Here is a 14,671-nt window from a genome sequence, read left to right as displayed (position 1 = left end):
ATTGTGTTAATAAATCATTCAGCATCTTTTGAGGTTGAGCATTAAGCCAAAAAACAAAGAACAGCCTAAACTAGCAAATATATTATAGCATGTGTCTTAAATATTTTCCTAAATATGAATAAAATATTAAGTAAAATGAAAAACAGTAAAAAATAAATAAAAAAATCATCAACATTAAGAGACTATCAATGGCCAAAAAATAATGTATGACAAACCAAAACTGAAAATTAATTTAATTCTTTAACTAAAATAGTACTGCAACAAAATGGCTTTCATATATTGTAACCACTATTAACAGTACTTTTAACATTTACTGAAACATTTTTTGGTGGTTGGGTGGGTAGCGATGTCTTCTCACAGCAAGAAGATTGCAGAGCATTTTGGGTAAGTGAAAGCAGAAGCTAGGCAACCTTTTTTTCTGTCATCCAGTCCTCCGCAGCGCCTCTTAAAAATGCATCTGGGAAAACTGCAAATACAAAATGTGTTCTATATCCTCAAACAAATGTTTATGTTTTTTTATGACCAGGTAAAATTGACCTCAAAATGAATTTTAAATGTAGAGCTTTATTTGTGAATAGCTGCCAAGCGCAACAAAATATAGGCTATATGTTATTACTTGCTCTCATGTGCTGAAACTCAACACTTTACTTAAGATAAGCGAATAACATGCAAAATCCTTAAATTATTTTCCTAAATAAAGGGGAATTACCTATTAAGTGTCATATATATGGAAAAATGTCTATGTTTTAGGTCTTCCCGGAGCATTTGGGCCAAATGTTTGACAACGTCTATCGAGGATGTTATAAAATACATTTCATACCGAGTTATTACTGGAGAATTTCTGTGGCTTTATATTATGGATTGTGCGCTCACTGCACTGGGTCCCGCCGTTAGATGCCAACAGCATCAGTGAGTGGAGAAATATAATGAAGGGAAATACACAAGCCTGTGCGTATAGACATATAATGTAATGCTGTACAGTATCGTGCCATTTGTTTGTTTCGGTTGTCTTTATTTTAATGGTTTCGTTATGATGCAATGGTGTGCTTTATCTGCCTGAGTCCTGCTGAAGTGGGCAGGTTGTGTGATGTTTGATTTGGGGGATGTTAGGGGCGGGGTTTGTGTGACACGCTGCAAGCTACTAGCCCAACAGTAGAAACGCGACATGATTTTGGCATTACTACTCAACCCCCTGGGCTATTGGCCCGGCCCGGCCTGATAAAAGCCCTGGTTCACACTGGCCTGAAAGTGGAAATGTGGCTATTGTTCACAGGTTTCTTTCTTTTGTGTTCATCAGAATAAAAACACTCATAAACGTTTGGAACAAGAAAAGGGTGTGTAAATTATGACATAATTGTCATTTTTGAGTAAATTATCCCTTTAATGACCATATTTGAAATCACTGAATTGATACAGTTTAATAATGTGATATAATTTGTTTAACCGTCTGGGGTCTGAGGGTGTTTTGGGGAACTGGAGAAGTTCTGATGTGCACTGCCATTTATGTTTTTTTTTTTTTTTTTCAGATGCTTATTGTAACCAGGAAGTAGGGTGACAACAGCTCCATGTGCAGTCTTTTTTAACAGAGGATGGCAACAGTCAAATGGGTACAAACAGTATCATGGGGTAATCCAGATGCGTAGTCAAAGTCACAGCCGAAAAGGTCAAAACAGGTGGCAAGTGATATACACAAGAAAACAAGGCAAGGATCAAGCATGGAAAGACTTAGACAAAGAAAAACTTTGTGGTGTTACAAATAAACAGTGAACAAGACTCAGCCATGTGTGTGTTTGTGAGAGGTGAATATATAGTGCATGTAATCAGTCTATAGCCACTTTTCCACTATCGTGCTAAATCGTTCTTTATGTTGAATCATTCCATTCCATGCCAAACCGTGCCAGACAGCACTGATATGGTTTCATTCTCCAATGTCATGCTGCAACAAAGCTTTTTGAAACATTACACAAAACGCATCTGTAGTTGCCTCATCAACGAATTGTAAACGGCTCAATTGAATTTAAATAAAAACAAAAGCAACTGTGTGACTAAGCACTGTCATGCCACTCTATCATATAGGAGTGCTAAATACAGGTACATGTTACGGCACCCTTATTTATTTAGAGGTATGTTGCGCGGCTCTGGCTAAATTTTATTTAGAGGGAAAATGACCAAAATGTAATGTGTGGATTGAAAATGATTGGAGGGGAAATATAATATAATAAAATATAATATAATATAATATATATAAAATCTCTGTACATAACAGAAAAATAAACAATCATTATGTAACAAAAATAGTGCATTTGTATTAAAGTGGCTGAAATTTATTTTTGGACAGGCCTTGTCAAATGTGAGCGGGCACTTTCATTAATTAAAAAATATTGCACTTCATTTATTAAATTTTTGACAATCAATTAAATTACGCAGCAGTTTTATATTAAAAGTTGATAATGATATAAAATATACTACTTTTTGATGGTAAAACAACCCTTTGAGTGATGGCGGTTATTTGTTTCAGTATTCAAATACATTAAATAACAAATGCAGCAAGTGAAATAAAAAACGAATATAAAACAACACATATAGGCTAGCAGGATATAAAGCATATAAAGGACTATTATATTTAACAAAATGCTGCTCTTTTATCTTTGTATTTTTATAGTTTTACTTTTGTTATTTTAATTATTTTTTTGTTTTCATCATTAACTAACAAGCTGTAGGCAAATTCTTGCTTGACGTTTTAGAAAATATTTGCATAGCTACCTAGTATATAGCCTATTAAAGATAAAAAAAAGAAAAAACACAGAAACATAAATGTCAAACTTATGTATGACATAATTATTTCATGACCTATAGTTGAAATGATGAAAATTGCTCATTTTATTTTTATAAAACATTTATCAAAACGTATTGTTATTTTTTAGTAAAAGCAATACCGACATTTAAGAATCCATATGTATTTAATATATTCATTTATTTGACTTGTTTATTGGTGCATATATAGGAACAGACAGTGCCACTACGTAAAGCTTTCAAAGTTCATAAAAATTATAGAAAGAGTTTACTTTCTACCGTAGACTTATGGATGGTCGACATTACAACATAACCTTCCATTAGGTTGTCTCGTCAGTATTAAATTAACAAGCCGTCTGGGCTTTGAATTAAAAAGTGCAATTATTTCCTCGTTGTAAAAAGAGTCTGCAAGTTTGTGTTCCATGGATATTATGATGTTGTTGTAGACACCGATGATGTTAGCGTGTCTTTATCCGTTTATTCGATGTGCAGCAGGAAAAAAAAAGTCTTTCAGCAGTGCAAATAGTCGTTGGTAAAGTTCTCTCCCTGATCAGCGCGAGTTTTTGTGCCACCAAATGCAGCGCTGCATGCAAACTCGCATTCAGTCAGGTGAATTAAAGATCTCATTGCCTAGGATTTCAATCAAATTAATCAAACTTTAGCCGTGATTAAAACAATAGGCTATTTTATTATTTTAAGATTTTAGATGACGGATTAGTAATTATATCATACATGGTTAATTGTATTCATGTCAATAAAACAATAACTTTAATGAAATATCTTCGTAAGAATGTAATGACTTATTCATTTCTCTGCTAGAGACTGCGCTATGGGTATAAAACCCTTTTTAAACTGTACGGTTTAGACCTGGATAATTTTTTTTATAATAAATGTAGTGTAGGCTAGTTCACTTGTGGATGTCTGATGACTAGCGCACTTCCGCAGAGCCAGCTGTGGTAGCTTGGCAACAGAGCCACGACGTCAACACAAAATCTGTTGGCACAGTTCAGCACGGTTGTCTAACCGTGTCAAGAATTCCAGGCTGAGAACGGTTTGTAATCATGCCACGCCGTTCCAGGCTCAGTGGAGAAACAACCTGAACTGTACTGAAGTGTTCCTAGAATGGTTCGGCACGATAGTGGAAAAGCGGCTTATGATTTGTTTCTAGTTGTGTGTGTAATCAGGGAGACAACTGGAACTGGTATGTGTGTGTGTGTGGAGTGCAAAATATTATTTGAAGTCTAGTTCCATGACAGATGTTTAGTTCTCCAGCAATCTGCAACTGCTAGGAAGCTGGAGATTGTGACACTTATAAACATATAAGTGGCTCAAGTCTAATACCACCGTTAACAGCACAAACTGGGCTACAATTATACGTTGGCAACATTTATGTACAATATTGAGTTTATGAGTAAGAAATATGTATGCGTAGTTAGTGAAAACTACAATTCTGAAGTCACTCCATGAAAAACAAAGAATATTTTGTTAAGACTTTTGAGAACTGGATCTTGTAGCCTAGAGTTTTTGCTTCAAAAAAAAATCTAATTTTTGTGAAAATCATCTTGTTTACCTGCTTACAGAAAAAACATATTAATTAAAATATTATAGGACACTGAAAAGCTCAATGGCTCATAAGCGAGGAGGTGTAAGCTATGATTACTAATGAAATAAAATAGCCCAGGCTCATTCTGAAAATGTAGCCCTATATACATTTCTTGAGAGCGCCAAATACATCCCAAGAGCTATATATATATATATATATTTTTTTTTTTTTGCTGCTTTGTTTTCACAAATCCCCCAGAGATCGCTGTGTATGCTTTTTGAGATCTCAATTTCTTTTGCGAGTGCCATTCATGCCTGCTGTTCTAGTGTAAATCCACTAGAGGCCACTGTCACTGACTAACTGACTGACTGACTGTCCGATCGACTGACTCACCTCTTCCTTCTCTAAACCCAACCAACAGTGTTTTCAAAATGGTCAGCAAGGAAAGCCGTCCACACGGAGGTAAGCGGCCATCATCATACTATCCCGTAGCATTCATGTTAAAGACAAATTGCAGCCATACATACTTCTGGTTACATAATTTGTGACCTCCAGAAATGTATATAGGGCTACATTTTCAGACTGAACCTATGTTGAAATAAAATGCTACAAAGTACAATTTGAAATTGCTATCAGCATTTAGTGTTAGGCTAGATGAGGCATCGTGTGCATGGTCAACACCAGAGAAATTATGTCACAACTTGACCTCAGAGGTTATAAAGTGAGTCAGTATAAACAAAGTGGTCAACATTCGCAACAAAACATCCAGATGGCAGAATGGCAGGAATAAGCCTTTAAATGTTACCATGCTGCACCTGTTCAGAGGAAGCGATTTTCCACAACTATAGCCAGAGCAGAAGAGCCATGCAAACAAGTGCAACACATTACTGTCTCACACTGTGTGTCAACTGACTAGAAACCTGATATTTATATACACCCAGACCTCAGTGTGGAAAATATTCTGTAAATCTCAGCGGCTGTAAGGCTTCTCCGAGATCCCCTGTAAAAATATCTGCCTGGTATTTGGTTGACAGACTAAATATAGATGCATTTTGCCTTAACACTGGGCAAAATTAACTCCTGGAAATGTTATAGTGTGTCACTACATGAAGCTAAGCTGTTGTAAGCTAACTATTAAAAAAGATTTCCTCCTGTATATGCCAGAAGAGTTGGTGTACTGTAACGTGCTCATGACATCACACAATACTGCAAGTGCAACTGTAAAATCACAAAAGAAAATAAAATAAATATCCACACTATAACAAGTACCTTTAACTTCACTCAAGAGCTGCCACTGCAGTGGTACCTTTTCAAAAGACATACATTTGTACCTAAAGGGTCCATATTAATACCTCAAGGGTACATATTAGTACCTAAAAAGAACAAAAGTGTTCCTTTAAAAAAAAAAAAAATGTGACAGCTCTCGTATCTTTAGTGTATTGTAAATACATTTTTAAAAATACAATGCATTTGTGTGTAATAACCAACTTAAAAGGATAGTACATTCAAAAAAAATAAAGAGATTCTGTCATTGTTAACTCAACCTTTACTTTTTCAGACTTTTTTTGAGATCTTTTTTTTCTGTTTAATGCTGTCTGATCTAAATCAAGTTCCTATTGTGACGCTCAATGTAAACTTAATTACTATGTCATTACTTTGCTATTACATTGTAATTACATCCATGATGATATTTATAAACATGTTTCTTTTTATGTTTCAAGTACAGTATTTATATGTAACTATACACAGTATCTATGTAATTACAAACTTTTATTTTGGATGTAACGACAATGTAATTACACTGTTATTACATTGTAATTACATATGAGATTTAATATCTAATTACAAACTTTTACCTTGTGTGCAGTTACAGTGTCATAACATTGTATTTGCATTGTAGTTACACCAAAATAATATTTATAAATGTAAATCTTTCTTTGTATATTACATGTACAGTACTTGGCTATTTATAGTTGTATACGTAAATATACACAATACACATGTATTTACAAACTTAATTACTATATCAATACATTGTAATTAAATTCAATATAATATTTATATATGTAAACGTGTTTTTGTTTAATTCATGTACAGTATTTGTAAATTTTAGTTATATACATAAGTATACACAGTACACATTAATTAATTCATTCATTCATTCATTTTCTTGTCGGCTTAGTCCCTTTATTAATCTGGGGTCGCCACAGCGGAATGAACTGCCAACTTATCCAGCACAATTTTACGCAGCAGATGCCCTTCCAGCCGCAACCCATCTCTGGGAAACATCCACAAACACTCATTCACACACACACTCATACACTATGGACAATTAAGCCTACCCAATTTACCTGTACCGCATGTCTTTGGACTGTGGGAGAAACCAGAGCACCCGGAGCTAAGCAACTGAGCCGAGGATCGAACCAGCGACCCAGCGACCTTCTTGCTGTGAGGCAACAGCACTACCTACTGCGCCACTGCCTCGCACAGTTTTTATGTGATTACATTGTCTTTACATTATAATTACTATGTAATGACATTGTAATTACATTGTTTTAATTTTTGTGATGACATCTTTGACAGTTTTGTGAGTGTCTTTTTGTATATTTCATGTACAGTATTTGTGCTAGTTATATACATATACACAGTAGACATGTGATTACAAACTTTTATCTTGGATGTAATTACTATGTTGCTATATTGTGATTACATTTTAATTACATCCATGATTTACAAACGTGTTTGTATATTTCATGTACAGTGTGTATTTATAGTTGTATATATGCACAATACACATGTATGTAATATGTAATTACAAACTTTTATCTTGGATGTAATTAATATGTCTTTACGTTGTAATTACAATGTTATGGTATTTTTATATGTACATTTTTTATTTTTGTTTTATATATTACATTTTTATATGTAAATATACACAGAACATAAGCAATTACAAACTTTTATTTTGGATGTAGTGATATTGTAATTGCATTGTTATAATATTGTAATTACATCTATGATAGTTTTGTAAATGTCTTTTTGTATATTTTATGTACAGTATTTGTGTGTCATAGTTATATACAATTATACAACTTTTATCTTGGCTGTAATTACTATGTCTTTTTACAAGCATGTTAGTATATTTCATGTACAGTGTGCATTTATAGTTATACACCCAAATATATACAGCACACATGCATGTAATATTTGTATATATATACATATATGCAGTGCTCATGAAGGCACACGCTATATATACTGATACTTACTACATTGTAATTACCTACAAGATAATATTTATAAATGCAAATGTTTCTTTTCTACATTATTTGGTTATTTATAGTTGAATATGTAAATATACACAATACACATGTATTTACAAACCTAATTACTATGTCATACCATTGTAATTACATTATATCAACCAAGATAATCTTTAAAAACAAACGTTTCTGTTTATTTCATGTACAGTATTTGTGTAGTTATGCGTAAATATACACAGTACATATAAAATTACAAACTTTTATTTTTGAATGTAAATACATTGTCATTACATTATAATTACTATGTAACAATATTGTAATTACATTGTCACAACGTTATAATAATGAAAGTATTGTAAATGTCTTTTTGTACATTTTATGCACAGAACATTGTTTTATATTGTGTACTAAAGAGTACAATTGCAAAAAATATATAGAAATGACTACAACTGGAGACTTTAGTAATTTTCCGAAATCGTGATTTTACGCTGAGTATTGACAATTTCAATTACAAATAATTTGAAATATAAGACTTTTAAGAGATGGTGGCAATTTTCACCATTAAGAAATATAGTATAATATTCCAACTCATTATCTGCATTCAAGGATGTTTACAGTGGTTAAAGGGATCATCTTTAAGACAATACTTTCTGTATGAAATGTGTACAAAATCTATACTAATATCAAAGAGAAACACGTGACATTTTTAATATTTAGTAGAAGTGAATGAGTTGACACAGAAGCTGACTTAAACTTGCTCAGAGAAACGCTGTTGCTGTCAAACATTGTTTACTTTCCTAAGCCAGTTTAATGGTAAAGGGATTGACCTGTGAGGGAATTACCAACCTACATCACACATGATGTCACATGGGTTCAACTGCGCATACCGATTGCAAAAGACAAACAGCAAACATGTTGTGTTGTGCCGTAGGATGCCAAAATAGAAAGTCCAAAAATAGACACTTAAATTTTACCGTACACCTAACTGCTTTTAATGCCAACCACAGACGTCATTGGCTAACAGCCATCATAAGAGCTGAATGGAGTGTGGACCTAATTAAAAATGCTTGACTCAGTTCTCATGTTATATCAGGTAAGTTCACGCTATGCTGAATCATACACATTACTTGTTTTTGACTGCAGTAATGATTTCAGCAAAAACAGTTAAATATGGTGAATTAAACTGCGGACACTATATGCTTAGAATGAAATGTAAAAAAGTAATTTCACATACCCTGCCTTACAGATGCAGTTCGCTGTCAGAATGCAATTGTTTTGCTTGTTGATGATTACCCAGGCCTTGAACAGTTCCGTCTTATTTCCTTGTCTTTGGCTTGTCTTTAGGAGAAGCAAAACTTAACAGTTCTCAAAGTTAAAACTCTATTCATTTTATTCCACTGGGAAATGAACTTTTAATACAAACATTATAAAGACAGGCATAATAAAACACAGTCTGGCTTCAAATGTTGGGATTATGCTTAGTTGGTTGGCCTAATATATTTATCAAAATAGTAAAAACGTTTTTATTAAAAATCTCATGTGAAAAATGAATGGAATCAAATTGCTCCAGAAAAAAAAAAAAAAAAGGTGGGTGGAAACTAATGCACTGTTTAGGGGCCAAGACCCTGTTGTATCCCTACTGTATTAACTTTTTTCTTCTTTGTACTAAAGTAAGTAAAAGAAGAAAAGGAGAAATAAAGATATAAAAGCTGTCATTGAGTGTTACTTTATTCTAAAATGTAGTAGCTTTAAGCTACCAATAAGGACACTTTAGGTACATGTACACTTTTGTAAATACTGTCACTCCTATTTCTTGCACATGACCACACAGAACAAAATTGTAGGCATCTAAAGACTTGTTGGCATTTAACTTCTTATATATACAATTGAAGTCCGAATAATTAGCCCCCCTGTGTTTTTTTCCCCAATTTCTATTCAATGGAGAGAAGATTATGGTAATCAGGCAAGTTATTGTATAACGATAGTTTGTTCTATGGACTATCACAAAAAAAAAAAAAAAAAAAAAAAGCTTAAAGGGGCAAAAAATGTTAACCTTAAAATAGATTTTTAAAAAATTAAAACTGCTTTTATTCCTGCCAAAATAAACAAATATGACATTCTCCAGAAGGAAAAATATTATCAGACATATTTTGAAAATTTTAACACAATTTGGAAAATATTTAAAAAAGAAAAAAAAATCAAAGGGGGGCTAATAATTCTGACTTTAACTGTATCTATATCAGTTCAGTGCTCATGAAGGCACACATTATATATACTAATACTGTGAAGAAGAAACTGTTAAATAAAGTTGCCTAAACTGAATCTGAATTTGGTTCAGATTCTAATATTTATGTGGCAAAAACGTAAAATAAAATTCTGAGAACTTTTTATTTTTGTTTGTTATTCGCATCAGTTCAATCAATGAGATGTAAAAATATACAGCAGTAAAGTCTATAGCTTTATTATCTATTACAGTCTATAGGTTGGGTGACGTGGTGGCGCAGTGGGTAGCACGATCGCCTCACAACAAGAAGGTCACTGGTTAGAGCCCCGGCTGGGCCAGTTGGTATTTCCGTGTGGAGTTTGCATGTTCTCATCATTTTGGCATGGCTTTCAAAAACATGTGCTATAGGTGAATTGGATGAACTTGATTTGCTGTAGTGTATGAGTGTGTGAATGCGAGTGTGTATTGGGTTAGCACTGGGTTGTACTGGGTTGTGTCTGGAAGGGCATCCGCTGCATAAAACATAAGTTGGAATAGTTGGTGATATATTTCGCTGTGGCAACCCCTGATAAATAAAGGAATGTCGAAGGAAATGAATGAATAAATGAAAAAAAAAATCCAGATGGTTTATATATATATATATATATATATATATATATATATATATATATATATATATATATATATATATATATATATATATATATATATATATATACTGTAGCAATAAATATTATACTGTTTATTCCAGGGATGACATGTTTTAAAAAATCATTGTTTACACATTGCATTATTGCAATAAATCATATTACATTATGATGGATCATTTGATCATGATGAAGAAAGAAATATCCTAGAAATAAATGTACAAAACTGGTTATTGGCAGCACGGTGGTGCAGTGGGTAACACAATCGCCTCACAGCAAGAAGATCGCTGTTTCAGGTCAGTTGGCATTTCTGTGTGGAGTTTGCATGTTCTCCCTTTATTGGCATTCTACCGGTGCTCCGGTTTCCCCTACAGTCAAGACATGTGGTATAAGGTGAATTGAATAGGCTAAATTGGCTGTAGTGTATGTTAGTGTGTGTAAGTATTTCGCAATGTTGGGTTGCAGCTGGAAGGGCATCCGCTGCGTAAAACGTGCTGGATAAGTTTGCAGTTCATTCCACTGTGGAGACCCTTGATTAATAAAGGGACTAAGCAAAAAGAAAATGAAATGAAAAAAGTGGGTGTCAGTATTTACAAAAGTGTACTTGTACCTAAAGTGTCCTTATTGGTAGCTTAAAGCTACTACATTTTAGAATAAAGTACCACTCAATGACAGCTTTTATATCTTTATTTCTCTTTTCCTCCTTCTACTGACTTTAAAACAAAAAGACAAAAGTTAATACCATAGGGATACATTGGGGTCTTGGCCCCTAAACAGTGCATTAGTTTTTACCCACCTTTTCCTCTTTTTCTGGAGAAATTTGATTCCATTCATTTTTCACATGAGATTTTTAATAAAAACGTGTTTACTATTTTGATAAATATATATTAGGCCAACCAACTAAGAATAATCACAACATCTGAAGCCAGACTGTATTTTATTATGCTTGTCTTTATAATGTTTGTATTAAAAATTAATTTCCCAGTGGAATAAAATGAATAGAGTTTTAACTTCCAGAACTGTTAAGTTTTGCTTCTCCTGAAATTAAATTTAGGTCCAAGAGAGGGCTGCTGTCGTAAGACAACAAACCCTGAATAAAAAAATGTAAACAACAACAATTTTAAAAAATTAACACCGTGTATTAGAGTGAATGTAAAGTTGAGTAAACAGTGTTGTTATTCCCTTTAGTTCTTTATGCATCACTAGAATATCAAAGGTCTGCTAATATTTAAATATATTTTCATTATATATAATATTTTGATCAGTTGAACCTATAGCAAAACACACTTGCAGCCAATCAGTATAATTGGGTGTGTCTCTATAATTAATAAACAGAATGTACTTAGGACACACCCACGCCAAGTGTTGGGGGGAGTTCAGCCCACTTCATTGACCTCTATTGCAGGAAACTGCATCCCTGTCATTCCTGACTTGTGATGTTTCATAAACAAATTTGGGGAGGAGCACGATCAGTCCTTGACGAGGCTAATTAATCACAGGCAATCATTCTATTATCCAATGAGCTCTAGACCAAACTCCTATAAATAGTTAAACAAGTCAAACCCTCATTTCTCTTGACTTTAGCATCCCTCCACCACCCGAACTCCACACCATTAAAATCGATACTAACTCAAATCTGAGGGAGAGCATTCTGGAGCCGGGCTAGACACTGCATGTGGACCCTATATTTCTCTAACCTGACAAGGGGAATAACACATGTTAGGGTGTCTTTCCGAGCTCAGAGCCCTCTCCCTGGACAGCATGCCAAATATGCATATTCTATTCAGTCCAATATCTGAGTGAGAACTCTTAAAAAAAAAAAAAAAAAAAAAAAACAGAACGATGAATTAATGTAAAACAGTGTTTCTCAACCATGTTCCTGTAGGGCCACCAACTCAGCACATTTTCCATTCCCCCTCAACTAAATACACCTGATTAAGATCATCAACTCATTAGCTGAGACTGAATGACCTGTGTGACAGACAAAAGGGACATCCAGATCATGCAGTGCTGGTGGTCCTTCAGGAACATGGTTGAGAAACAGTGAATAAGAAATAAAATCAGAAAATAATGTGAATGAAGCAGAAAGCTGTGCAGTAATGTTATTTGTTACATTATATATACATCGAGCTCTTCAGTTGAATCATTTCTAGAACAAAAAACCCAAGTAAAGAAAAGGGCTGATATAGATCAATACAGTTTAGTTTCTTCTTGTATCAGGTTCACATGTGGTGAAATAATTCTTATTCCATTGTTAAAAATAATGTGTCCTGTTGTCAATTACGTTTCATTTCAGCTGGTGTAACGGTAGTTCTCTTACTTTTCAAGCTGCACCCTATTTTAGTCTCCTGCTCATTATTTGGCAGATTGTCAGCTTATAAAAACATAGTTCTAGGTTTTTTTTTTAGCTTGTTTTCTGTTTATCTTATCGCACAGCATTTTTTAGACATTGTTATGTTCAGTCATTCATTGGAATATGACAAGGAAGCAGCTTCTTGCAAAAGTCAATAGAGTGGGTTGGGTTGTTTTTCCCCAGTGGGCGTGGCCTTCAGATTTAGACTTGTTGGGTGTGTATTGGGACATATGTTTGTTTTGGTGCTTTCAAATTTGGCAAAATTCCTTTTTAAAGGGGATCTATTATGCAAAAATCACCTTTTTAAAAGTGGTTGAAACTCAATTGTGTGGTAACAGTTAAGCTATTATCATTATTATTTAAAAATAATTTATTAATACCATTATTTTTTAAAATCACATTTGATAAAGACTGCAGAAACACTTTTAATTGACATTCTACCTTTGTATGTGTCATCAGAAGGGGAAAGCCCCGTCCATTAGTGATGATCTCTCCCTCATTAGCATATACAGTCCTGCGTGAGAAGCAGCTATTGGCCTTTAGAGTTTTCATCAAACCTGCTGAAGATAATTTTAGTGACTGATGCTGCGTTCACAAGACGCAGATGAAGTGTCAAAGCTAGGTGCATCTCTGAAATGATCTAGTGCACTTGGACATGGCGCCAAACGAATTTATGCTATTTCTTAGCATACCTAAACCACATAAACACAGCTATTCTTTCAATGAAATCCATGTTAGCCATTTAGCAATGAAGCTAGAGTCATCGGGCAGACAGAAGCCCAGCTCATGATGCAAATCTGCATCTATTGTGAAGTGAATTTGATACGGGATTGAAGCGAGTAAACAAAATGTTGACGTGCCTATTTATGTAAGAATAGCATTTATTGGTGCATTCTGTGTCTGGTGTGAACACAGCATAAAAGGTATTATAAATGTTGTGTTTTCGGATGCACAAATGAACACTGTAGTCTCCACTAACTGCCTTTTCTAAGTCACTTCTTTTGACAATTTCAGTTTTTCACAGAGAAAACATTAGTTCTGTTTTGAATCTGCCCCTAAGCTGACATACAGGCATTTGTAGCTCCACCCTCATTTGCACAGAATAACAATCTCATTTGAATTTAAAGCAACTATCACTAAAATAGCACAACCTAAAAGTTGCCGTTTCAAGTTATACAATTATTTGTTTGGTATTTTGAGCTTCATATACTCTTGGGACATCATAGGCTTATTTTACATTTGTAAAAAGGGGCATAATAGGTCCCCTCTAAGTAAAAATGTATATAAAATTGTCACATATTTGGGACTTGTAAACATCCTCAATGCCTTTGAACACTGTATGTTATTGACACTAGGCTGCTGACATTCTCTGAGTTGAAACTTGTGTTTGTTTAACACAAGTTTAAAGACTTGATGTTGTGTTTAAAGCAGGATTTACATTTTGAATTGAATTGAATTTAATTGAATTGAACATTTAATCCTCTTCTCTTCCATACAAATCTGCCAGCTTCTTGAAGCGTGGGCCCCACTCATTGAGGAAGTCATAGTCTTGGTCATTTTCTGAGCTGGAAGAGTTGAGGGAGCTGAGTGAACCTGCATCTGAACCTACTCCTTCATAGTCAAACACCAGCAGAGAGTCGTAGGGAGGAGCTGTGGGGTCATTATCTGCAGTCTTCAGGTTCTACAGTGCAAACAATCACATAGTCATTTATGAAGAAGGCAATCAAAGTATTTTATGTAATTGTGGTAAATGGGGGTGCCAATTGACTGCTATCAAAGGTGCATCACATTTTTCTAGTGATGGAAGCGTTTATGGATATGCTCAATTGAACTGATTATAATTGTTGA

At 34.1% G+C, this 14,671-nt stretch overlaps 1 protein-coding gene across 2 annotated transcripts in view; it reads right to left on the bottom strand.

Moving 5' to 3' along the window:
• Positions 1-11,143: 11,143 nt before the first annotated feature.
• cdh31 (cadherin 31) overlaps positions 11,144-14,671 on the bottom strand; it is a 43,487-nt gene continuing 39,959 nt past the window's right edge. For both annotated transcript variants that reach the window (XM_087261893.1, XM_087261892.1), the window contains one exon: positions 11,144-14,504. In XM_087261893.1, coding sequence (XP_087118019.1) covers positions 14,298-14,504 — 207 coding nt within the window. In that variant the 3' untranslated portion in view covers positions 11,144-14,297. The remainder of the gene's footprint in view (positions 14,505-14,671) is intronic.

Source organism: Danio rerio, chromosome 7 (genome assembly GCF_052040795.2).
Source record: "Danio rerio strain M-AB ecotype USA chromosome 7, GRCz13ab, whole genome shotgun sequence".
Taxonomy (NCBI): Eukaryota; Metazoa; Chordata; class Actinopteri; order Cypriniformes; family Danionidae; genus Danio; species Danio rerio.
This window is presented reverse-complemented; position numbering and strand designations above follow the sequence as displayed.